Consider the following 26,886-nt stretch of genomic DNA (forward strand, 5'->3'; position numbering starts at 1 on the left):
ATTCAACCAATATGATTGCACAACCGTAATGAAATCTAGTGCGTCTTCCTTTTTTAAACTGAGAAAAAAACAAAACAGAATCAAAATCAACTTTAATTTCACATTTTTCTTTTCAGTTCACCACCCACTTTATTAAATTCACATAGATATTTTTTTTTTAAGTGAAGCATCTTTTTAACATGGTATTTTATTAGTATATGTTTTGATTTTTTGGGTATATTGAATTAGGTTAGGGCAATAACAAAATAGACTGGTCGGTCCTCACATACCGGAGAACCACCACAGCTGCTCGAGTTGAAGATTTTGAGCTGATTGATTGATTGATGGAGAGGGGATAAAAGTTTCGTGTGACCAAATGGGCTGCCAACGTGAAAAAAAAAAAAAAACACAAAAAAAACAGGGCTGCCAACAATGAATGCCATTTACTATTTTTCTTTTCTATTGTTTACACTCAAACCAAACAATCAACTTCATGCCTTTCATGAAAGGACCTAATCCAATGTACGAGCTCTTATCTTCAAAGTTTGTGTTAACTATCACATATATAATACCAGTGAAGTGTTGTAAACTTTCTCTAATAATAATAATAATTTTACTTACGTGTTTAGTATTTAACTAACCGAGTGATACTATTTTAACGCTAATCCAGGAGCATTTAATGTTTCTCCTATAAGACAACCCATGCATGCAGTCACACACCATTCAGTAATGAAACATGGATGCTAAACACTTATTATTTGTCCAATAAATGGATTGTTTTATACTCCATTCATCTGCTCCAAAAAAATGTCATGCTTTCTTTTTTAATTTGTCTTAAAATAGTTGTTCATTTTCTTTTTTCAAGTAATATATTGTACATCTTTCCATATATATTTTTGGAATTTAAAATTTCAAACTTGAATATAAGGACAAATTAATAACTTTCCAAGGAGACAAGGCATGTCCCACATGTTTTTTTAAAAATTCTCACTCCCCAAAAGCGACATCTAAATTGGAACAGAGGGAGTACTACCTTTGTCCCTAAATAGAAGTCTATGTTTAAAAATTGGAGTTTTTAAGGGGGACATGCAATTAATGCATTGTCTCTTTTTAAAATTACCAAATTGTCTTTTTTAATTTAAATATATATAGTTACAAAGTTTGAATTTTTTTAAAAAGATAAAGGACAATGATGAAAATATAATGAAAAAAAGCTTTCACTTTTTAAAGAGTACAACTAATTTAGGACATATAAAAAGAAAAAAATACTAATTATAAACCAAATAATTATTAATTAAATACCTAGTTACAAATCTGAAACTAGCTAGCTCACACACGGTGCATGCATTCTCATTCCTCACTAGTCCCACACATCAGTTATTGAGCTCGCAGTACAGCAAGTTATAGTTGTGTACATTCATGTACCACACACGCGCCCCTATAATTAGAGAGAAAAGTATGTGTAGAATCACACACGACAAGCATGTAGCACGTACCCTGCACCTGCAACTCCTGCTTAAACAATGCATATATGCTCAACAATTTAGACACCTAGCTTAGCAACTTCTTCTATGTAAAAAACAAAGAAAAATACACCACCCTTTCACACACACACACACACACACGCACGCCATGGCTGCTTTTCACTACTACTCCACTCTGATTGCCATCACCTCTCTAAATCTTCTGTTTCTCTCTTGCCTTCCATCCACCACCCTTTCACAAAACCCTGGCTCGTTGCCATCGGACCCCACCATTGCCGAATGCTTGCTGCCATTGGTCCCATGTGCACCATTTGTGCAGGGCAGAGCCACCTCGCCGGCACAGCCGTGTTGTGATAACCTCAAACAACTCTACAACCAGCAACCAAGCTGCCTTTGTCTCTTGCTCAATGCCACTAGTCTCACCTCTTTTCCCATCAATAGCACATTTTCTCTGCAATTGCCACTTCTATGCAACCTCCACATTAGCACCTCTATTTGTTCAGGTATATATCAAGCACAGTATCTGGTTGAGTCATTTAGACTCTTGGGTTGGGTCATTGACCTTGATGTTTCTTTTGGGCCACGGCCTTTTGATCCGGCACAAGCTGGAGTTCTTTGTAATTAAGTTTACATATATACAATTGCTTAACATTCCAAAAAAAACAAACACATACATCCCATTTTTTTTTTTCGGAATTCAAGCAAATAATATTCATGATATGGGCTAGCCCAGCTAACATTATTGGACTGGATTTAGAACAAAAAATGGGCTCTTAACTATGAAGGCCAACTCAAAATGGCCTATGACCATAACAATAAACATCTCATTCCAAGGCCCGTGGCCTTCCAATGAACCGTTATATATACAACGGCTATATCCCAATTTTAAAAGCATGGCAGTACTGTATAATTGTTTTTAAAGTATACATGCAACAAAAAATCCAGCTTTAGCAATTATTATAATTTAGTCCTACCTACTAATTAAGGTTTAATATAATTATAAAATCAAATTAATTGATAGTAGATATGTAGTAAATTAATTATGTGGGTCTTAATGTGCTTATTTTATTTTATATTTTAACCACTGAGTAACTGTTGTTTTATTTTTTATTTTTCTCAAGGGATGCCATTGACTCCTAGTTCACCTGCTTCTCAAGTTTCCTTTGGGACAAAGACCAATTCTACTTTTGCTGGTATGTAAACTTATCTGAACTCACTCATTTCACACTAATCTGTAACAACTATGAGAATATACGTCAAATCATGCACCCATCAATTAGATATATTGCTTAAAAATTAAATTAATTACCGAAGCAGGAGATTATTGATTTATTTATTTTTCTTTTCTTTTTTTGAGCTTCTCCAATGGTGACAGGGACCCTGAGGCCCAGCATCGCGGGATTTGGCCGGAGTGATGGAATAAAGTGTAAGGCAGAAGGTCACTTGTTAGTGGTGGCGGCAATAGCATTCCTGTTGCTATATTAATAAACTCTCAGGACATAAACTATATTGAGTCTGGTTATTGCATATTACAATAGTGGTTGATATTGTTTTAACTTTTAATTCGAATCTTGGATTATTGATGTAATGTGGTTAATTTTCTATATATTTACCATCACATTTTCTGTTTGCAATGAAAAAGAAAGGGTTGATGAGAATGCTTGATTGGTTGCAAATAAATAGGAGGGCGCTGTGCTTGGTTATTACTTAATAGTATGGATTCCATTTGGAATAATCTCTTGTCCATTTGTAGATGGAGCCTAATTCAATAGAGCAGCTAGGTCTAGTCGGAAGGTGTGAGGATTAGGTTCGTGCATAATTAACTTCCATACTAAGGTTAGCACGGTTAATGATATCAGTCTAAGTATTAATTACTCGACCTTAATTGAAATTGAAACCATTTAGGTTGAAAGTCAATATTGTATCTTTCTCCGAATTGTACTTAGACGATCTATTTTCTTACATTGAGACCTTCTCTTTGTCAAGGAAAAATAAATAAATATTATTTGAGAAGATGTTTCGAGCATGCATCCTCAACCAATTATTAGAAATACTGTTTTTCTTTCCCCTTTGCAAAAGAACATGTTTGAGAAAATAATTTTATTTCCTCCCTCCGATTTTCCCGCTCTCAATAGCTCTCCGAGAGTGTGTGGGGATTCGATAACAATGGTCAAAAGTTGTTTGGTCAAGGAGGCTTTTAAAGATGTGTACTGTTTATCTACTTTAGAAATAAGTGGAATTTTCATTTACTTGACTAGCCGACATGCTCTCTTTGGTTGTTGGCAGGGGTGGAAATTTGCGTTGACAAGTCGTCTCCGGCTTAATAGAAGGGTAAAGTGTCCAAAAAAAAAACAAAAAAAAAAACTCTTTTTACTATCATATAATGCATAATAGTCTTTGTACAATAAAAAAACTTCCTTATATTATTGATTCGGTGCAAATGACCTCTTAAAGACTTAAAACAACGTTAATATCCTTATTTCAATAAAAAAAAAAAAAAAATTTAAATACAAGCTATGTAAAATTACCATTTTACCCTTCATCATCTACCTTCGCTATTATGTCTTGTATGACTTTGGCAGTATTTTTCGTTTCCTTTACCAGCCATATACTTGGGAGGATGTATTTTGGAGGAGCTTTAGTTAGGTAAAAAGATCTAAAACCTTAAAAAAGAAATATGCTACCCCAATCTTGATTCCGGATTGACAAAAAAATTAAGAATCTTTTATGCTGCCTGGGGAAAATCCATTTTTTGACTTCTCTTTAGGCATTAGTTTCAATTTTTTTGCCATCTGATTTGTTCCTTTCTTTAGTTCTATTTTTGGTAATCTCAGATTTTTCTATTACTAGCATTGTAGAGATAGAAAGCAAATCTGGTATTTATAACTGTATGAATCCATGAATATGGAAGGAACCGGAAAAGAGAAGATAGAGATACATCGGCAAATATGAAAATAGCCGGAATCTTGGGCAACCCCACTGACCTTTTCCACCTTTTCAAACTCCACTGCAACCATGGCATCCTCGGCCACTGAAACATCGGCTCCGTCTCTATCCCCGTCAAAGAACTCCTCGTCGGTACCCACCACCACTCCTTTTCTCTCGTCTCAAAACTCAACCCCGCGACTAGTTAAACCTCCACCGGCCTCCTCCATCGAACCCTCGACTACCACCTCTGGCCTGCCACCAAACCACCCCCTTCGCTCCCACCACCCTTCCATCTCTCTCCCCTCCATCTCTCTCGTCTCCAAATTCCAAATTCCTGAAATCCAAATTCCAAATTCCAGATCCACCGAACCCACATAAGATTCTTAAATATCAGGAGTGTTTGAAGTAAATAATTGACAATTTCTGTACTTCATGTGTTCGTGATAAACAGCAATGGAGCGTGGAAAAAGAGAGGGGTTAGGGTTCTGATCATCTTCCCTAAAACTAATTAAGGTAAAATCTTATTATTGATATATATATATATATATATATATATATATATATAGAAGATCTTAAATTGCCAAAAAAAAAAAAAAAAAAAAAAAAAAAGGAGATTGCAAAAAAATTGAAATTAAAGGAAGAAATACCCAAATCAAATTTGCATAAAAAGGGAAAATATAAGGAATTGATATATATATATATATATATATATAAGGGGTAAATTGGGAATCAAAAAGGATAAAATAAGATTTTCAGTTTTACTTTTTGTAGAAAGGTGTCAGAAGAACTAGTTTTGCACATTTTTTGAATTTTGTGGACTTGGATATACATTTTGAAAAAGTAGGACTAATTTTACACAAATTCTATATATCAGGGAGTTTATTGCACTTTACCCTTAATACATTTATGACATAAATATGATTAGAGTCAATATAAACACGACATAATTATTAATTGTGTCAAAGAAGATTCATAACACGATATAATTATTATACGTGTAATACGCGTAACTCGTTTAATAAATATGTTAAGATTTGTCACGACACGAAATGATACGAAAATACACGTTTAAGTCATTTTGAGGCAAATACGACACATTTATTCTACACGTTTTGCTAAATACATTATTTTTTTACATGAATACGTTACGTTTATCTGACACGTTTAGTTAATCGGTTAATCGTATTATAATCGTGTTAACAGAGTCAAATACGAACATGACATGTTTAATTAACGGGTCAATCCGTATCAATACGATTACGACACGAACACGATTAGTCCAAACCCAAACCCTCTTATCTCGTATCATGTTCGTGTCATGTCAAATATTGTCACCCCTAAACTGACGTATGAATTAAAATCTTCTCTTCTCAAATGCAATTTTACCTTTATATAAAAAAAATTATTTCTGATTTTAAATCTATAATTTCAAATTTCCAATACCGATTTCACATGAAGGGTATTCTTTTACTTAACGCAATGAAGTGAGTCGAACCTCAATTCCTACGTGACTCACAAGAGTTTCACTACCGGCTGAGGTACCCCAACTCGAAAATTCAACCACACAAAAACTAAATTTCAAAAAAAATGTGAATGTGATGCATGTACAACATGGGTATTGCAAATTCAACTAAAAAATAAAAAAATAAAAAAAACATGGGTATTGCAAAATGTAGTCGGTATATGGTGGTAATTCCGCGATTAGACATTTGGTGGATTCCCACGCCCATGACTTTGATAAAAGGTTGCAATTACCGATCACTCACAGCAACTCTCAGTTCATCACCCCAAAGCTAGCCACTTTTACTTTTGAATTACAATAAAAGAAACGTCACCTCCTGTCCCCAAACCTTATTTCGTGAATTATGAAGTTTTAAACAAGGCCAACAACCCAAGAATAGCGATGGAGTGACCATTAATTAATGCCCTCATAGTGCTGAATTCTAAAACTTTTCAAAAGTTTATATGTTACGCACAAGGAAAAGTATGCAATCTTTTCCGAGGGTAGTTTTGCTCAGTAATTTCCAACACCACGTGTTTCTCACGTGAACAATGACTGTATATCTCTTAATTTTATGACTTGATAAAAAATATAATATACATCTTGCAAATTTATTTATTTTATTTATTTGAAGTTGGTACATAATTAACTAATGTTGTGTTTGATATAATAAGAGACAGTTTTTGTTTAATGAGTAAAAAAGAAAAAAAAAAATAATAACATTAGTTAAGAGAGAGAGAGAGAGTTAACTTATGGCCTGTTTGACTATTACTTTTGTTTCGTATTTTTTTTTTGTTTTTGTTTGTGTACAAGCAAAAACACGAAGTATGTTTAGTTATATTTGCTGTGCTTTTGAATAATATCGAAGCACTTTTAAAATTAAAGTTAAAATCGAAAAGTATCAAAATGATGTTTTTATTTTTTCCGCACTGTAGCAAAGTACTGTTAAAAAAAAAAAATTTAAAATAACATTTTTAATTAACCATTCAAATTTTCAAACTTATAACAGATTAAAAGTAGAAACATTGCTTCATTCCTCTAATTTAATTTGTTTAGTCGAAACAAAAAATAATGATATTTTTGTGAAGAATGATGAGGTTGGCTTGGGCGACACTGTAATGCATGTTCTCACCTGCGTATAGTAAGAGAAATACTAGTTGTTTTTGTTTCAGTGAGGTCAAGTTCCGAAGTGGTTGATAGTACAAAATTTCAAATCACTTGTAAACTTAATCATGTGTTGATTCTATTAGAGCACATCAGTCGACATACATTAAGAATAGGTACTTGAGGTTTCCTGTTGCATCTGAGAGATCAGAACAACTTCTTTGCAATTCCTTTTGGAAAAGATTCTTGGAAAGGAAAAAAATTCAAATCTTCAATGGTTGGTGGGGAAGAGTAGTTAGAGACTTATATATGTTTCGTTAGGTAAGAAGAAAAAAATTTGGATAGAAGGAAAAGAATAAGGGATAGATAAAAAGTTCTTAGAGAAGAAATTGTATTCTTTCATTTTTTTTGTTCAGTTGGATGGAAGAAAAATAACGTATTCACAAAATATTGTAAATTCGTTAGGAGAGTAGGGAAAAAACAGTTTTAAATTATTTTAACCATTATACTTATCACTATCTATAATGTTGTAATTTATGGAGGATGGTATTGTAATTAAAAGCCTATACAATAGCCTGACTTGTCTTTCCTCCTCTATTTTGCACACATTTGGAGGGATAAAAATTTGTAAAGAGAGAATGAGGAGTTAATTCTTCATATGCGCTGTTATTGCCCTAGCCTTTTGTAAGGGTGGTTTGGAAGGTTAGGTATAATCATTTGTCGCACATCGAATTCGGATGAAAAAATAATTAAATATAAAAGGATGGATATGCAACATTATCCAACAATTTAAATTTTTACTATTATACTTATCACTATCTATAATGTTGTAATTTATAAAGGATGGTATTGTAATTAAAAGCCTATACAATAGCCTGACTTGTCTTTCCTCCTTTATTTTGCGCACATTTGGAGGGATGAAAATTTGTAAAGAGAGAATGAGGAGTTAATTCTTCATATGCTCTGTTATTGCCCTAGCCTTTTGTAAGGGTGGTTTGGAAGGTTAGGTGTAATCATTTGTTGCACATCGAATTCGGATGAAAAAATAATTAAATATAAAAGGATGGATATGCAACATTATCCAACAACTTAAACTTTTGAGTAAATGGACAAATCCCCACTCATTCCACTAGTCCATTAGAATGGAATTTGGCAATGAACTACAGCTTTCATAGAAACGGGTTTGGGTCTTCTTGCAAGTAAGTTAAACTGGTGTATTATGAGGATAATTGTTTGAAGCTTAATGTGGATGCCTCTTTTATTTCTAGCTAGATATAATTTATGTGGCAGTGGTATATATGGTTCTTATAGAATCTTCTAGGGGAAGGGTATTAAAGGTGGCTCTTATTTTTCTTCAAATTGTGGGTAGTCGGTAGGTAGCAAAAAATAACTGTTGGAAATGAAGGTTTGAAATATTTAATGCTTCGGGGTTATGAGCACAAGTTGATCATTGAAGGTGACGTTAAAATGGAGGTTATGGCCGGAGTTATTCCCTACAAGTTAAAACATTGTTCTTTTCTGTTTGGTGGTTAATAAATTCTTTTTGGGTTGAAAAAAGTAAAATAAATAGGAAAATAATGAGGAGGCCAAAGGGTAAGCCTGAAAAAACAATCAAATCTTACGTGGTCAAGCCACGTCAGATTTTCTAAACCCTCTTGTAAATTGAGGTTGATTTGAAATGGTGTGTTTCTCTCTATTGACGGTGATGTTGATAATTGACATCGTCTCTCTCCATTGATCGCATCACGTGCTTAGAACGAACTCATAAATTGCAAGCGAGAATTGGATCTTGAGTTTGGCGAAGAACAATGACGTTGGGGTTGATTTGAATCAGGATGTGAGAAGATGATGATTAAAGGAACGGAGTTACATAAACATATGGTGTGTGTTATTTTTATTTTTTCCGGATCATATGGTGAAGTTATTTTTACAGGAAATGAATTTTAAAACCCTAGGCTTCAACAGCCGTTGCCACATCTTCGGTGTCGGATTGGAGATTGGTGGATCTTAAAGCAAATCTCTCTTAAATGATATTTCACCTCTTCGAAGTTCTTCTTGGAGCCGGAGTTGTAGGCCAAAGAGAGGGAAAAAAATAAAAAATAAAAATAAAAAATAAAAATAGAGGGAGGAGGATTGGAGAAAGAGCGGGGTGGTGGCGCCCGTGGGCGGTGGAGTTGGTTGTAAGAGAGAGAGAGAGTGGCAGCGGTGGCGGCCATATACAGACGGTGAAAGTAGAAAGTAGCGGGTATGGACAGTTGGTGAAGGTCGTCGGAGAGAGAGGAGGGTTATATATATATATATATAATATGCACGTGGGCTGATATGGTCAAGCCACGTAAAATTAATTCGAGAGATACCTTCTGTTTCTATTACTGTTCAAATAAATAACTTGTTAGGTAAAAACAGGAGGTATGTAGTTTCTTTCTTTCCAATTTTGAAAGGGTAAGAAAATTACCGTACAAAGGATGGTAAATTTTTTACTCTCTCTCTCTCTCTAAATGTTTAGACTTTTCTTCACTTTTTAAAAAGAAACCCGACACTATTTTTCTCTGAATCATTCCGTTTATTTCACCTTCATTTCCACCAAACCAAACAAGTCGTATAAGAATAGCACATGCGTTTACACAAATATTTTAATGTTACTGAGGTTTGGTGAGGAGATGAAGTCATGGTTTGATGAATAACTAGTGTCATGAATGTTGCAACAAACTAAAAAAGTTGTACTGATGAGCAAAAGCAAACTAAAAAAGTTGTACTGATGCGCAACAGCATAGTAATTTCCTTCCCCATTTTTATACTATTGGAGTCGTCCTGTGGTCAGCAAGGGAATCATCTCAGAGTGGGAACCATCAACGAAATTTCTCATCTTTGGGAATCCAATGCTCTCTTCTCGAATTGGATCGTAACCCTCACTCGCCATCCCATCAGAACCACACATATTTATAAATATTCCCCGCGTGGATACACATGCGCGTCGCTTGAATAATTGTTACGCCCTTGTCTTGTCCCCGTGAAGCGTCACATAATTATCCCATCTTATGACGTCGTCTACGAAATATCGATGACGTAACTCACACATCCCAATGTTTTGTTGAGAGAGAAAAAACGTTTCACATTATACAAAGCGAGAGAGAGGCCTGAGAGGAGAGTCACCAAGGAACTTACCAACAAAAGAATATATACTGAAAGACTTTCGTTTTGAGGAAGCAATAAAAAAATATATATATATATATAGAGAGAGAGGGGGTGGGGGGGGAGGAGAGAGAGAGATTCCGTTAAGTTTAATTAAACGGCGGGATGGACGGGGAGAGGAAGAGGAAGATGGGGGAAAACGAGGAGGTAGACGGCGGGGGAGGGCGGAGGAAGAAAGAGAGAGAAGCGGTGGCGGCGGCCCCACCGCCGACGGAGGAGGAGGTGGAGGAGTTCTTCGCGATTCTGCGGAGGATGCGCGTGGCTGTTAATTACTTCCAAAGTAACGGTGACGGCCGTAAGTTGACGGAGGGGTGGGGAACGGCGGTGGAGACGACGGAAGTGTTACAAGTAGTTGATGACGTTAAAGCTGAGGAGAAGACGGTGGACGGAGTGGAGGCGGAGAACGTGGTTTTCGACCTCAACGCCGTCCCGGAAGCTGAGAGTAACAGTGATTAATTGGGCTTAAATGGGGATTTGGTGATGGATTAATCTAATTAATGTAAGCAGTGAGTAATTGAGGTTTAATTCCTATATATCTTCTTATTCTTCTTTATCTATTCTGTTTCTGGATCGTGTTGTATTAATATTATATACTAGTAATCTTTTCTTTTTGTATTTTTGAAACAATTTATAGTCTCACATAATGTAAAATTAACGCAGAGATTGGATATATAAGATTGAATGAATTCCATTAACGTTGAAGAAAATGGGTTCTGCAGCTTACAAAAAAATTAAAATTGGAAAAGCTTTGCAAGTTTTGGGGATTTTAATTGCGGAATAATATTTCAAATACGATCGGAGATCGAAGGCTTTGTCCACCATTGGAGATCGAAGGCTTTGTCCACCATTGAAGATCGAGATGTACAGATATGGAGAGATTTGTTGTTTGAAAGGGGCTTTTTTGTACGAATTGACTTTCTTAGGTGAATAAATGTTGAGGGTGTGGAAGTAATATTTGGGATCGCAAGTGGTTTAATACTAATTATTTATGAAAGTATTTTGGTTAAATAATTAGTTACTGGCAGAATTGATCTTGAAATTTCTGGATATTCCCGGTACCAACTTCAAAGCTTTTTTACGGTACTTGCCAGCCAACTAAAGTGACCCTATTTCTGGGCTGATATTAGCGTTCCCTACCATGCGCTCCACTATTATCTACCAACGGTTCATCCCTTTTTTCTCTTAAAATAATCCATTCCTTTCTTCTCTTGAAATAAAATTACAAGAGAGTTCCCTAAATCACACCATGTTTAGTTATTATATTTTTAATAACATAATTGCTACTTGTCTAATTCTTTTAAATATTGTTGGAAACTAGCTATGAAAATTAGAGTTTGAACTAGTGTTTTAAGAGTGAAAGACACTTGTTTGTAACTAATTTATAGTTCAGTGCCGACGTGTATCTTGTTAGATTACAACGTGAATATCTTGGTATAAAGGCTGCATGCAAAGTTCACAATTAAGGTTATTTAACTTAACTTCTACTGATTTTTCTTTACGGTATTCTTAATGTTTAACGTGGTCAAGGATGGATAATGCTTGATGCTGCCCTATGAGAACAAGTTTTGTCCTGTTATCTGACGTGGCCCTATCATAATTTGATATGATATTAAAAGAATGATCAATTTGGATCAACCCATTACAAACGGGCCTTTCTTCCCTCACTGGTCAACACCCACAGGCTCTGTAGAAGAGAGAGTGTAGAGAGAGAGAGAGTACGCGGAAGAGACGAAGCACCAGTAGTCTTTATTTGAATTTGGTTGTCTTTGTTCACATTGTCTTTGAATCTCAGCTTCAATTTTACTACTACCCCCAACGCATGACTTTCACAATTTTATTTGAGAGTGTAGAGAGAGAAAGTACACGGAAGAGATGAAGCACCAGTAGTCAATCTAAACCCCGAACTTTGCCTAAGAAAAAAAAAACAAAACCAAATATGATTTGTGTTCTTAAATGGGTATTTTATAAAAATTTCATAGTGAGAGAAAGTAAAGAGAGAAAGAGATACGTTTCAGTGGCAGAATGACAGAGACTTGGGAACAAGGAAAGGAAACAGAGAAAATGGGAGAAAAACTCTGTAATCCATGAGGAAAAAAATGGTGAGTTTTTCAGCAAATTGGGGATTTTGTCGAGTATAATGCTGCAACAAAAAGGTTGGATTTTATTTGTTGTTTGGCGAGAGAGAAAATTCAAAGCAAGTGGGGTGGTCTTTTGGAATCTTCTTTGGGTTTTCCCTTCAACTTTCTTCTTCATTTTCTCACTCAAAGCTTTTATTTTTGCTCATTTAATGGAGCGCCCACTGTAATTAAAAGCAGAAAACTGCAAGTACGAGTCCACCAAGGACAACCATAGCCGGAAAAACGATGATGAAGAAGAAGCGCGTGGGCACGAGTGAGATTTACTCACAGGAGCGCGTGGGCGCGTGTCACTCCCGACAAATATCTGAAATTGCCGTTCTTTGTTGTTGCTGTCGACTTGACTTGGGTGAAGAAATTTCAACCTAACACTTCAACACTAATGGGTAGAGAGAGAAAGTCGTGGGAAAGGGGTAAAAGAGTGGTCTGGGTTTGAAGGAGAGAAAAGAGTCGAGTCTTGTGAGAGAAGGGGAAGCATTGGATAACACTAGATCAAGTAGAGACTAAGCCGAAGTAACCATTTTTATGCTTTGAGTTCACTTTCTCTATCTGTATATCAGTTTTTGGACTTAATTGTAAAAAAATGGAAAGCCAAGAGAGAGAGAGAGAGAGAGAGAAAAATGGGTTTCAATTCTAATTGGATTCTATCCGGGTACCCGGGTTGATCTAAATTGCTTTTTTTTTTTTTTTTCTTTTTTAATATTATGTCAAATTTTGATAGGGCCACGTCAAATTGCAGAAAAAAACTTGTCCTCATAGGGCAGGATCCAAGCATTATCAGTCAAGGATTAGTTATAAACGGTTAATAAACTATAAGAATTCATTGGATTACAATACATGCGTGAATGGGTGTGTTGGTTGAAATGGTACAATCAAATAGATATAACCTATTGGAGTAGATGTGTTTAACGGTGAACAGACACTATGTGTCTAATAGGTTCCATTGCAACCTATTGGAGTGGATGTGTCTAGTATGAACAGACACCTTGTGAACCATTGCAACGAATTGAAGTGGTTGTGTCCGATGATGAAGAGACACATATAAATAGTTGTGTTCGGTGATCAAGAGACACATATAAATGTTGTGTTGAGTGATGAAGAGACACATATAAATGGTTGTGTTGAGTGATGGTTGTGTCCAATGATGAAGAGAAACACCCAATCCGAAAAGGCATTTCCATTTCTATAAATACTCTATTGGGCTGCCGTTTGTAATTCGTTCAATTCATTTTCTTCTTTCTCCCTCTCTAGACTTAAACTCAACCCAAGTGGGTTCAAACCATAGGTCAAGTGGTCCGAGCCACTCAGACCCTAATCTAATTTCATCGAACCATATTAAGATTAGTCTGAACCATTTGGTTCGGATTGCACCCAATTTAGCATTTATATATTATAGATGCATTTTTTGAGTCACTGAGAGTATTACACGGAGGAGGTTCGTCGTATCTACAAGTTTTTAGTGCTGCTATTGGTGGATGTAAATAGTTGTATCTTGAGAGACAAGCACCACAGAGTCCATCACCAAGACGCGGGGCGTAAATTGTCTTAAGGACTTAGTATCCAATAGTAACCTCGGTCCAAGTTCTTTATTTATTTATTATTATTTTATTGCTTTAATTTGCATGTTTAATTGAATATCGAGTTGAATATTTAATTAATTTTCTTTTATCATATTATTAATTATTTCATGGCATATTAGTATAAGGTTAGCTATATCTAAAATATCATTTGAAGCATATATTTTTCAACAAATATTTCCTAAAATTCTAATTTGTTCGAGAGTTTTATCTTATCACTCTTTATAGGACTTTTTAAATTTTCAATTCCTTTTTTTTTTTTTTTTTTTTTTTTTTTTTTAACCTTTATTAGAATTCTAGTTGATTAATATTTTCTCTCACTATTGACATTTTGATATTTAATCTAAGGAAAATGATATTTTTGACGACAAACTCGACCCGACTTTAAACCGACATATACAAATCTGACGTGGCAATTCTCAACTTAAAAACACATATTCCTTGCCATTTATCAATGAAAAATCTTAGTTTCGATAGAAAGTAACAGAAGAGGGGTTATGGCTAGGACCAATTTCCATAGCAAGTACCGGAAGAGGGATTATCTTCATCAGAACCTTAGGGCAGTGATTCACTTTTCTGTGATTGTGTGTTATGGTGGATCCAAATCTGTGAAAAGGCCACTTCACATCAATGTTCTGGTTTGCATAATGTTCAAGTAATCCAATATCGACACCGGTGAAAGGAAAAAAACTTTATGTAGATAATGGAAAAAAAACTCTTTGCCTCGCCTTCGTCCTCTCCAACTACACCACACCTGTCGGCGCTCTCTCCGGCTAGTACTTCGGCGTCTTCTCCAATGCCCTAATTCGCCCCACTCCTCCCGTCGAATACGACACCAACCGGAACCCAAAATCCAATGACCCAAATGACAATCACATAAAAATCTAACCTGAACAACATCTAATCAATCGAGTGTTATTTGAATGGTATTTTATATAGGAAATTATTTAATTTCAATTTAGTTTTATTAGGAAAAAATAAAATTACCAATCCTTGGGGATGTTGAATCATAGTATTGATGAACAATTTGATCGACGGATGGAGATAAGGGCGGATTTGGGGGTGGGCTTGAGTCCAAAAAAAAAAAAAATAATAATAATAATAATAATTTGGCTATAGCAATATTAGTCCAACCAAAAAAAAAAAAATTACTAGTATTAGCCTATCAAAAAAAATATTATGTCACTTATTGACAATTCCTAAAATGCCCCTTTGCCGGAGAGTTTCCTCGGAATGGGGGAGATATAATGGAAAAAAGGAAAAAAAAAGGAAAAAATAGATTGCAGTGCTTGTGAATTGTAAACAGTTGGCCCCACAGAGTGATATCAACGTAAGAGTCATATTATGTAGGTTTTTGATAGTTGGGGAAATAACAGTACTCTTAATCTAATCTAGATTTTCATTTTGATATTTTTAGCATTCCAGTTAAATTTTTATTTTGATATTTTAGCATTCCAGTTAAATTTTTATTTTGATATTTTAGCGTCCACTTACGAGTATGGTAAAGACCAACAAAACAGTTTCCGAATTGCTGCTCAACGGGTCGTTCACTCAAATAATCCTTTCACGTGCTTATTTTGGTGGTCGGTTGTGGTTGTGAGTGAATAAAAAGTGTTCAAAACAATATTGAACTGTCAATTTGTCACGTAATAGGATCGATTTTGTGTGCTTATGTGTTCGCAAACAAGCAATTGCAAATTGTCGAGAGATTTTATGTAATTCATGTTTTTATTTATTTATTTTTTTAATATTCTGTATTTAGTTTTGGTCGGTCAATTTTTATTATTATTTTTTGTTTTTGGGTGTTATGCTATTGCAGTAGTTTGTTCGGGGAGGTATTTATTTATTTTTATTTTGGATGTTCATTTTTTTTTTTTTTTTACATCCTCCTCGTCAACTTGATTATCTTATTACTTGGCAAAAATAAAAAATAAAAAATAAAAATAAATTATTTCTAACTAGTCATAAAATCAAACACTACCCTCGTTTTAGTGTTGGTGCTATTGTCATTACTACCCTCGTTTTAGTGTTGGTGCTATTGTCATTGCTTCACGTTGAATGACTTGGGAGAAGGGAGACAACGTGAGAAGTTAAAAAGGAATTTGGACAACAATAATCCTAAATTTATTAGGGAATGGTAATTTTGATATTAAAATTATAATAACCAGGCCTTGTCTATTATAAGGGTTTTAAAATAATTGTGAAATGCTAATATCAGCTCCCTTATTCATGTGTAATTGAAATGATAGGAGATGTATCTTGTTCGATATTAACTCTCTTATTCATGTGTAATTGACAAGAAATGTGTCATGTTCGAATTCCTCCGAGATAAATAATAATAATAATAAATAAATAAATAAAAATTTAAAAGACAAATATTAAGTAAACTTTCTATTTAACATAAAATTCCATGATATTGAGTAATTAAGACTTAAAATAATTCTTGAGCTTTCTATTAGCCCTATATATTTATATATTTTTTTTATTTTCATTTTTTCTCTTCTTTATTGTCAATATAATGGATACTTGATGAGTTTTTGTTTGGCTTGAAATTAATTTCGAATGTGTAAGCGTGTCAAATGATTCAATCGGTCAATTTTTGATCAGACAATTTCCATTAATTGATCAATATCTGATTAGACAATTTCCATTAATCTCTTATTAATCAATCAGGTAATTTGGAGAAAGTTGGAATGGCGGCTATTTAAACTCAACCACTGTCTCCATATTTGATCTTGAAAATCAGGATACCACTTTTAATTCACCAATTGACCTCTCTTGTCTCTGCTATATCAACCATCATCCTTGTAACTTATGCCACCTGGGAACCAAAAAATCTGTAGTACAGGGTCACTTTCTCTCTCTAATTTTTCTTATCTCAATTTTATCTAAACTATAAGTCATCTCTCTTCTGTATTCGTAGTTGATATATATATATATATATGTGATGGTGAGATTTATTTAGTTTAATGCAATGTCAATTTTTTTAAGGAGACAAAAGCGATCCAATTAAAGATGTAGAGAGTATGAAAGCTGGTAGGTAGAGAGAGAGAGGAGTAGAAGAGAGCGAGATAAAATCTGCAGTCGAAGCTTATATTTTGAATTATATTTTGGAGCACATATATTATGGGTTCTCCCCATTCATTATTAACTCTGCCAGTCCGAGTCGGATCGAGTGTGTTAGGTACGTTACAATGCTGACGTGGTATAATCAAAAGTTATAAATAATTTAACAAAGTAGATTAGGTATATAATACAATCAAAAATTGATTCTTTTGTCATGATAGATTGTTTGTGACCGTCGATTATATCATGTCAGTATTGTAACCGTTATAACATATATAGTCTTTCAACGAAGGCACGAAAGTTTTACGAGAAGATATTTTTGACAAAATAGATTTTTTTCGAATAGCTAATTGCATTTGAATATAAAGGCAGTCTATTTGTCATACAAATTTCCAAGGGTGCATTGATGAATTTGATATTTTTTGCTAAAAAAATCATTGAAGAAATTGACGTTTGGGAAACAACTGATCTGTTCAGATGGCAACTTCAAAACATTGTGGGATTTTTCGGTTGATAATGATGTTGGGTGGTCCATTGAATGTGTGTATACCTGTATTGCTGTTTTCAGAAGGATTTCCCTTTGTAATTTGTTGGTTTTTGGTTAATAACATTTTGCTTAAGAATAAAAAATAATAATAAAATAAAAAACATTTCTCAAGGATGAGTGGGGGACTCGCAAAGAACCACCATGCTAAAATAACTGTATCATGTTGTCTTTTAAAGTGTTTTTATTAATGTTTGACACATTAGTGAAAACAAAAATGGGCCCCAAACTTTTTATCTTTTTTTCATACAAAAACAGTGTGCCAGAGGTTGTGGTTCATTGTTCTCATTGCTGGCATATGTATATAAATAAATATAATGTAATAAATACAGATTATACTGTATTAACTATAAAAAATGATACTCAACGTAGAAAAAGGGGAGCAGCCAAATGATGCCATCGAGTATACGCACATTGAGGTCAGCCCCAAATAATATTATAAAATTATAACAACATTTTAGGTTGCAATTGCAAACATCACTTGATTTTTGAGAAGTTCAACAAAGCTTTGGTTTAATAAGTTCAACAAAGCTTTGACCACCACCTTCGCAACGAGTTTTTAGGACCATACTTGTGTCCAAGGTTGGATACACTCCATCCAATCCGGCGACGTGGATCAATTTGGGTTGGATATGTGTCAAAAATAAAATATTAATTAAGTTAAATATTATCTAATTTATTTCGAGTTTGACTCATTACTTTTAACAATTTTAAGGAACCAAAATAACTCTTTCTGCTCCCCCTCCATTCTCTCTGCCTCTTCTCCAATCAAAACAATCCACTGACGCTTAATTTAAATTTTATTTTTGATACGTGTCCAACCCAGATTGGTCCACGTCACCGGGTTGGATGAAGTGTGTCCAACCTGGGTTGGACACAAGTATAGTCATTCTTTTTATAGTTGTGTGTAATTATTTATTTGAATATTAAAATCTGTTTGCATGTTTATTTACTTATATAAGGGCTTGTAATATTTAAATATAGTTGGATATTAAATTATATATAAATCAGTTACTTTATTAAACACTCTGAGACGCTCCTGATTTATATAAAAACAAATTATATTATATATTTTATTGTTTTTCACTTTTCACTTCCTTTCTTTTGATTCATATATTAATTTCAGATTTATCATTTTTTTTCTGCCTTTTTAATTCTTCACATGTTTCATGTGGTACGAATTTTTATTTATTTCAAACTTATTTTTTTTTCTTATTGGATTTAATAAATAACTACCAACCCCTTTTAATAAGGAGACTTTATGAGTAGGTCACTGTTTGTATTAGAAACTTTTTACAGATTTTTAAAATTCAATTTTAAGGAATTCTGTTATAAGGAGTTATGTATTGTTAAATCTCGGTTGAAAAAAAATTGAGATAACCGGTTGCATATGAATGCAAAATTCCATTTGCCCTGACTGCAGAATATGGGTGGGTCGGGTGTTTGATCACTTATCCAAAACCAAAAGCAACAATCTCCTTGAGATCTGATCACTATCTACGTGGAAGACAATTAGAACCTCCGACGCACACAACATCAAGACTTGACTCTAATTTTAATACCCCACTAATTTTAAATTTTAAATTTTAAATTATTGAATAATGCTAATTCAATAGCACGTCCACTCAAATGTATTTTAAAAAAATTATTATTATTATTATTACTATTTTTTGTTTTTTTTTTTTTTTTTTTGTGTAAATAGTAATAGTAGGAGATAGAAAGAGAGACCAGATTTCATGTCGATTCATGTTATTATTGATCTGTTCAGTGGAGCTTCAAGCAGCTTTGGTTCTCTTCTCGATTTCTTTTAATCTCAACATTCCATGTGATTTTGACCCAAAATAAATAAATAAATAAAGGTATGGACTTTCTCGACCAATTCATGTATATATATATATGATTTATATGATTATTATATGTATAGACACAGTCACACATTTATTTTTTAACATGGTATTGATGGATTTAAGGGTCTTGGGTGGTGTTGTTCATGTGCAAGACTTGTTCTCCAGTACTATTCCATAAAAAAAGGGGGACACTTTCAACTTGAGTCTTGGAGTTTTTGGGTTTTCTTCAAACTGTATATTTTTGAAGATTTCCTCTCGATTCTGTTATTGTCTTTTATTTGTTTTATTATTTGTCCCTCCTTCTTTGTTTATTCCCTTATATACCAGGGTTTCATAGGCGGTTTTTGAATCAAGATGTGATGAATAAGAAAGACAATAAAGATATGGAGGTATGGAAGAGTATATGAAATTGATAAAAGAAGTTCGAGTCATTTACAATGATTATGATGAGCAAATTGGTTATAATAAGAATGAATTCATGAGAGTTAAGCGATTTGTTAGAGAGATTGCAGTTAGAGGAGTTCCATATTGTGACAATGGGGTAAGATTGCTAGTAATATTGGCGGAAATTAGATGACACATCATCAGTGCATAGAGGAGTTCTGAGAAGAAATGGGGAGAGATTCAATTCCCTAATTAGGGGGAAAAGGTTGTAGTTTGGTACTTACAATACCATAGAGGAGACTGCCATTGCTTATTAGAAAAAGGAGCCCGAGTTTGAGAGGTTACTTTACTTGGAGAGGAGAGGAGTAAGAATTTGAAATTATTTATAGGTATTGTTTGCCAAAAATGAAAACGATTCTTGTATTCAGGAATCAACCCACCCGCTAGTCACTTTGGACTCTCATATGGTTTGCAAACTCCGGATACACACAATCACCTACAAACTACGTGCATCATTTAAGTCCAGGCCTCACGCATTTGGTGAGTCTTGAACTAGAGACCTAAGAGGAGTACCCCCAAAAGCCTTACCAGTAGGGGTTAAATTTGTGAATTTCTCTTCTTTTTTATAGTAACACGAGAATTCTTGATCGAGATTTTTCATGTGTTTTGGAGCTGTCCAAGCTTTTTCAGTGACATTTATTTATTGTTGCTATAGATACGAGAAGTTCCTATGTATTGCCATTTTTTATTTTTACTACATATTATTTTTCCTATTGAGAATCTGAAAATTTAAATACAGGCAAGCCCTTGAATACCTGTTTTACTCTTTTCGTGTACTTTTTATATAGCTGTTTGATTCTTTGCATAGAACTTGGTAGATAAAGCATCTTCTTCTGTAGTTTTTGTTTTCTAGCTCTTTTGTTCTTTAATGAACTCTTTCCTGACTGATTTTCCCACCATGATTAGTACAAGAAAAGGAGGGTGAAAAAATTGAGGAAAAAGAACAGAAAAACAGAAAACGAAACGGTTAAGTGTAAGCTTCAATGTTTCATTTCTAAAGGTGTTGGTTTGAGACGAAATACGTGTGTTTCATAATCTCCAATTTTCTTTTAAAGCAGCAAACTGACGATATTTGTAATTCTTTATTTTTTTCCTAATTCAAGCAATGTTATAATTAATATCTTGTTCCAATCCTTATTAATTCAAGCAATGTTATAATTAATATCTTGTTCCAATCCTTATTTACGTAACCAGTTTTTAGACTTAATAATTGCTTAATTTAAATTTCTATTGTCCACAACAGAGACTTTGATAATAGAATACTTATTACATGTAACACATTATAGAAGTGAGCTTTTTTTATCCTCTCATGATTCTAACTTATGCCTCGTTGTTGCAGGTAGTCCCAACTTTTGAAGGGCCAAATTAGGTCGAGATTTCAGGCATGGTGAACATTAGCTTGTAAGTACATACACTGGAAATTTGCTTAATTTTGTCTCACTTAGATAAATGTTACGATGAAAATGGTCTCACTATGAGTTGGTGCTCTCATCTGTTTGATCAAGTGCACTAGATTTTAAATTTTCGTTGAGCCACCGTTGTGACCCAAAAATATCAATCTCCTTTAATTTTGTTTTTTTGTTTTTAGGTGGTTGAGATTTAAAATTTGGAATCATGCACTGACATGACAGCGCATCGAAAATGGAATAGGTTCCAAAAATTCCTACGTAAAAACAGTGACAGGTGTCAAAAATTTATAGATATGTACCATGTCAATTCTTTTGCTAGATGCTAAGAAGCATCCTGGTCATATTGATTGAAGCTAAACTATACTAAGATTTCTCATCGTCTAGACAAATCCTTGATCCCTGCAGTATCTGAAGAAAATTATTAGTTCCATAGTTACAAAGAATATATCAGCCTAAGCGCATCATCTTAGTTCAGTGATAGGCTAAAATAAGATTCGAAGCATTTAATTAATCCTTTCAGACTGATTCAAAAATTCATAGATAGATTTGATCAAAAATCTAACTTTAAACTGTCTTAGTGCCAAGATAACTTTTTTTTTTTTTTTTTTTTTTTTTTTCTGGTAATTAGTGCCAAGATAACTTTTGATTAAAGTGGATAAAGCTTTTGAAAAGACAACTTATGAATCAGAAAGTGGCTCGAGGAATTTTTCATTCATCCATCGTCACAGGAGACCTTCGAAATTAGAATGGTGTCTCTCCACTGATGTCTCTATGCCTGTGATTTTGTTTCATTTATTATGGATCTGTACCTAAATATTAAGTCATTCACTTGAGGTCATGACCTGAAAAATATGGAATCATGAACCAACATGACAGCACATAGATAATGTAATAAGTTCCCAAGATTATTAATGACTAGGGTTGGAACTTTATTAAATCATCTTACCTGGTCAACTCTGTTACTTGATATTATGGATCTCTGTCTGCCAAGGCTTAATACCACATTGCCCTCAATGCTAGTTCATAATCACGACGACAGCCTCGTATATATTTTTATTTTATTTTATAATTAACATTAAGTCAAGTCATTATCACAACACCACCATTCACATAATTTAAACCATACTAGTTCGTGTAATGTGTTTTTGGGAAGCCAATGGAAAGGCATCTCACCTACATCAATTAGTAGGTCTGAGAGGTATAAATAAAACAATACCATTAATAATTTTTCTTTTCTCTTCTACCTTTTGTCATCAAATAATAATAATTAGTATTATGCCATCATGATAGATATTTAACTTGGTGATGGAGCTTCCTAGATTTTTTTTGTAATCATTTTAATTTGGTGAGAGTATATATACACACACGCGCGCATATATATATATCATAATTGTGGACATGCTCCCCACAAAATTATCGATAGAATCCTTTAATCGTAAGTCCTTTTCCCTAGTTTCTCTCTTTTCTCTCCCAAACACTCTTCCTCATGCATGTTTGAGTCAATTTATGGTATTAAAATGAAAATTATCACCTAGCTTTGAACAGACTATTAAAGAAAATGGAGTTGTATGAAATCATTTTTGGTTTCCATGAAATGAAAATTTTAAATTTGAATTTTAACATTTCAGATTACTCCATTCAAAGAGAATATGTTAATTTTGACATTGAAATTTTGTGTAAAATATTGACGGGGTCATTCAAATTGAATTGAATTTCTAAAAAAGTGATCCTGGATATTTCTTGTGACAGTTGGTCTAGATATTAATGCTTTTTAGTATAAATAAAGACAGGGAAGTAGACTGCATTATTTTCATGACTCAAACATACTGTGTCTTCTGGTTTTTCCTGTGCCAGTAAATCTATATATATATATATATATATATATGTATGTATGTATACACAAGTTACCTAACACATGTAAATACTCCTTGGCCCAGTTGCATGGTTATATTGATTTGGATCACATTGTCTGGTGCCGCGTAAAATTACCTCAAAGATAGCGTAAGGCCGTTTTTGACTGGAGGAGAATGCATGGTGGAGCCAGTAAGTGGAAATTAACCAATCACCGCGTATATGTGAGGATAGAGAGAGAGAGAGTAGTTGAAAGCCACCATAGGGGACCACAAACTGAAGGTTTTAAAGTTGCAACAGGAATAATTGAGCCACAGGGACAAAGCACCAAAAAGGTCTTGCTCAAGTTTGAGAGAGAGGGAGCCGTGACCCATTCATGCCCAGAGAGTCATGCATGCCCAACCAAAAGGTCTTTAAATTTGAAAGAGAGACATGGCCTATTCATGCCCAGAGAGTCATGCATGCCCAACCAAAAGGGTCTTACTCAAGCTTGAGAGAGGGAAAGAGTGAGCCCAACCCTTGTGGGCCCAACCGTTTTGTTGGACCCCACAAGGAATCCCTCATATAGACAGAAGCCAATAGGAAGGCAGAGAATGGGATGGACTTCATGAGTTTAGCCAATGAACAACCAGATAAGACCAAGCTATGGGTCCCCCTAAGAGTTGCAATCTTACACTCTAGAAAACCACCAAAAGTGCATGGGCACTTGGGGCTCCGACCAACTTATATGGTGCAAAACTAAATGCTCCTCTTCATGGGTCACACTCAAATACAATAATTGCACCATTTGAGCTTCTAAATAAATACTTTAAGCTCGCTACCACTTCAACACTACTATTAACGGTTTTCTGAACTTCAGTTTTTGAGTTTGTTCTGTCAGTTCTGAATTTTTGACAATCCTTTATTTGCTTCATGATCACTTCAAAAAAAGCCGCAAACGCCCTCGGAGGCAAGACGGCGAGAGCTTGCGATGGGTGTTTGCGTAAGCGGGCACGATGGTATTGCGCCGCGGATGATGCTTTCCTTTGCCAAGGTTGTGATTCATCTGTGCATTCTGCAAATCAATTGGCAAGCAGACACGAAAGGGTTCGGCTAGAAATTGGATCCTGTAAAGCCACCACCGACTTGGGGCTTGCAAAGAATTCTCTGCCCGCTTGGCACCGAGGGTTCACTCGTAAGGCTCGAACCCCTCGGCATGTCAGGCCGACATCGTTGCAACCACCGAAGGCTGTCGATGAGGATCAGAAGATCGTAAACTATCTTCCTCTTGTCCCGGAGATGGGTAGTGAAGAAGCTTCTCTTGATGAGGATGAAGAACAACTCCTTTATCGTGTTCCGATCTACGACCCATTTGCTGCAGAGCTCTGCAATGTGCCAAATGAAGCTGAAAACAGACAGGGTGATGAGAGAATTGAAGCTTCTTTAAGGAGTGAGCTGAATGTTATGTTAAGTGATCATGACGGATGTGATGAATCATGTGAGTTGGATAATCTTCCTGGGTTTCTTCCATCAGATACGGAGCTTGCTGAATTTGCTGCAGATGTCGAGAGCTTACTCGGGAGGAGACTTGACGAGGAGTCTTGTGGTATAGAAGGGTTGGGACTGATAGATTGTAAAGAAGAAGATGGTATAGATATGTGTTTTCACGAAGGAAGACAATTTGTGAAGGTTGAAGATGAAGAATTAGATGCTGATGTGGCTAATTCTCATTTGGATCCGGTTTTTGACATAACAAGAGAAGCAATGGATTGGAACTTCGATTATGAGTTGCCAGTGAGTGGCAAAGAGGAAGAGAATGTGGCGGCCGAGGCACAGACGGCCATGATGGACAAGGGATGTACATGTAAAGCGGAAGTGAGAGGGAGGAGTATGTTTTTGAGGCTTAACTATGAAGCAGTCATCACTGCCTGGGCTAGCCAAGACTCTCCTCGGACAACCGGAATCCAACCAGATTTCAACCCTGATGACTGCTGGCCAGACTTCTTGGTACATATACTCTCTTTCTCGACCTTCGATTTTTTCCAATTTTTTTTTTTTTTTGGATGACAGGTAAAAGGTCAATCATTGTGTTGGGAAAGCTCTTGGTAGTTTGTGATTCAGTTAGTACTTCATACTTTGATATTGTTAACTACAAGATTTGAACCCCTTGACCCTACCACCTCTTCTTTTAGTTGTCACACCGACAATTTTCAGTAACTGAAACAAGAGTTTCTTGTGCATACTTAGGTTCATATATATTTATAGACATACTCAAAATTAAAAGATTCAAATAATGAAAATGAGGTTAATTTATATTAATCCTTCAATTTAAATTCTCATGTAACATTTGTATACATGCATGCATGAACCTTGTTAGCCAGCTAGCTTCAATGAGTTGTTAATTCTGAGTCCTGTGATTTTCCATTAATTAATTAATCTTTATGAATTCAGGGTGTGTGCCCAATGGGTATTCATCAAGCACCTGGAGGAGGCAATATCATCGGAGGTGGTGATGGGGGGAGAGAAGCAAGAGTGTCGAGGTACAGAGAGAAGAGGAGGACGAGACTGTTCTCGAAGAAGATAAGGTACGAAGTTCGGAAGCTGAATGCAGAGAAAAGGCCTAGAATGAAAGGTAGGTTCGTCAAGAGGACATCCTTCCCAGGTCCTGCGCGCTTTTCGTGATTACCCCATCATCAAATAACTACCAAGTATCATGCAACTGCCAATTTTGGTCGTGGCAAAATTGGAATGATCAGGTAGCTAGCTAGTTAATTAACCTTTTTCTTTTCTTTTTCTTTTTCTTTTTTTTTTCAGAAGCTAATTAGGCTTTTTTGATGGCCTTTTTATTTCATAACAATAAATGGAAGTGAAGTAGATATTACATATACATCTTATGGACTCTCTCTCTCATAGTTATATACATATGCATTTACATATATTTGTTTTACAACTCCAATTCAAGTGTGTTTTTAAGTTCATCATCTAGTTTTCATGACCAGAACAGAATACACAAACAAGAGGTACTGATAAACCATATATCGTAACACTCACAGGAAGAAGAAAATTTCTTAGTTAATTAGATAAAGATTTCGGTATGAAACTCTTCAACATGCATGGTTATACTTGAATTGAAGATTAGGTTATAAAATTGGTTTATTTTTTATTTTTTATTTTCCTGAACCACTCCAAGTAAATAAAACAAATATATATAGATGAACAAGAATATATGGCTGATCATGTTCAACTAATTGATGACAATCTCAGCAGTTAAGAAAGATGCTTAGGGAGAGAGATAAGAATAGCTAGCACGGATGTTTTTTTTGGGACTGCGCGCACTGCGAAGTACTTCTTCTAGGATGTATATATATAAATATGAGAGAGAAAAGGCCTTGAATGACAGACGTCCAAGTTAAAGTGTTTGAAACTTTTGACTTCTTTACATTCAGGTAATAAGATTCAAACATTTTATCTATTTTTAAGGGATACTATAGAAGTGCTACTTCTACCATTGTGTATGAACTTGAAACAGTTTTAAGAGGTTTTGTTGAACGTTGAGAATGTTAATGTATCCTTGAAAATTATTGGTCACTTTAACCTATGCTATAATTTAGCCGGCACAAAATCCTCTCCAGCGCTACAGGAAAACTGTGCCATCCGGTGAGTTAAAATGATAAAGGTTAAAAATTAAAAAAGTAAAATTTTTGTATATACATAGACACATACAAACAGGATACAATATACATCAGAGAAATATTAGGATGCTGGTAAGGAGAAAGTTGAGATGTACGTTAGGAAAATATTGTGATGCAAGGCCAAAGTTCCAACATTTTTCACAACATTTTCCTA

The 26,886-nt window shown here is 34.7% G+C and overlaps 3 protein-coding genes across 3 annotated transcripts; all 3 read left to right on the forward strand.

Annotated features, from left to right (window-relative positions):
• The first annotated feature begins 1,611 nt into the window (after positions 1-1,611).
• On the forward strand, positions 1,612-2,948 carry LOC132309791 (non-specific lipid transfer protein GPI-anchored 10-like). The gene is made up of 3 exons (XM_059808067.1): positions 1,612-1,966; positions 2,585-2,656; positions 2,839-2,948. Exons 1-3 carry the CDS (start codon positions 1,612-1,614, stop codon positions 2,946-2,948), a joined length of 537 nt encoding a protein of 178 aa, XP_059664050.1.
• Positions 2,949-10,080: 7,132 nt separating this feature from the next.
• LOC132307797 (uncharacterized) lies at positions 10,081-10,883 on the forward strand. The gene has a single exon (XM_059805661.1). It carries the CDS (start codon positions 10,294-10,296, stop codon positions 10,642-10,644), a length of 351 nt encoding a protein of 116 aa, XP_059661644.1. The 5' UTR covers positions 10,081-10,293; the 3' UTR covers positions 10,645-10,883.
• Positions 10,884-23,786: 12,903 nt separating this feature from the next.
• LOC132307798 (zinc finger protein CONSTANS-LIKE 16-like) lies at positions 23,787-25,927 on the forward strand. Its single transcript, XM_059805662.1, has 2 exons — positions 23,787-25,047; positions 25,492-25,927. Exons 1-2 carry the CDS (start codon positions 23,974-23,976, stop codon positions 25,720-25,722), a joined length of 1,305 nt encoding a protein of 434 aa, XP_059661645.1. The 5' UTR covers positions 23,787-23,973; the 3' UTR covers positions 25,723-25,927.
• Positions 25,928-26,886: the final 959 nt, after the last annotated feature.

This window comes from Cornus florida, unplaced genomic scaffold (genome assembly GCF_030987335.1).
Source record: "Cornus florida cultivar Cherokee Brave unplaced genomic scaffold, ASM3098733v1 CherokeeBrave_3.0.0_Hap2_Chr05, whole genome shotgun sequence".
Classification (NCBI taxonomy): domain Eukaryota; kingdom Viridiplantae; phylum Streptophyta; class Magnoliopsida; order Cornales; family Cornaceae; genus Cornus; species Cornus florida.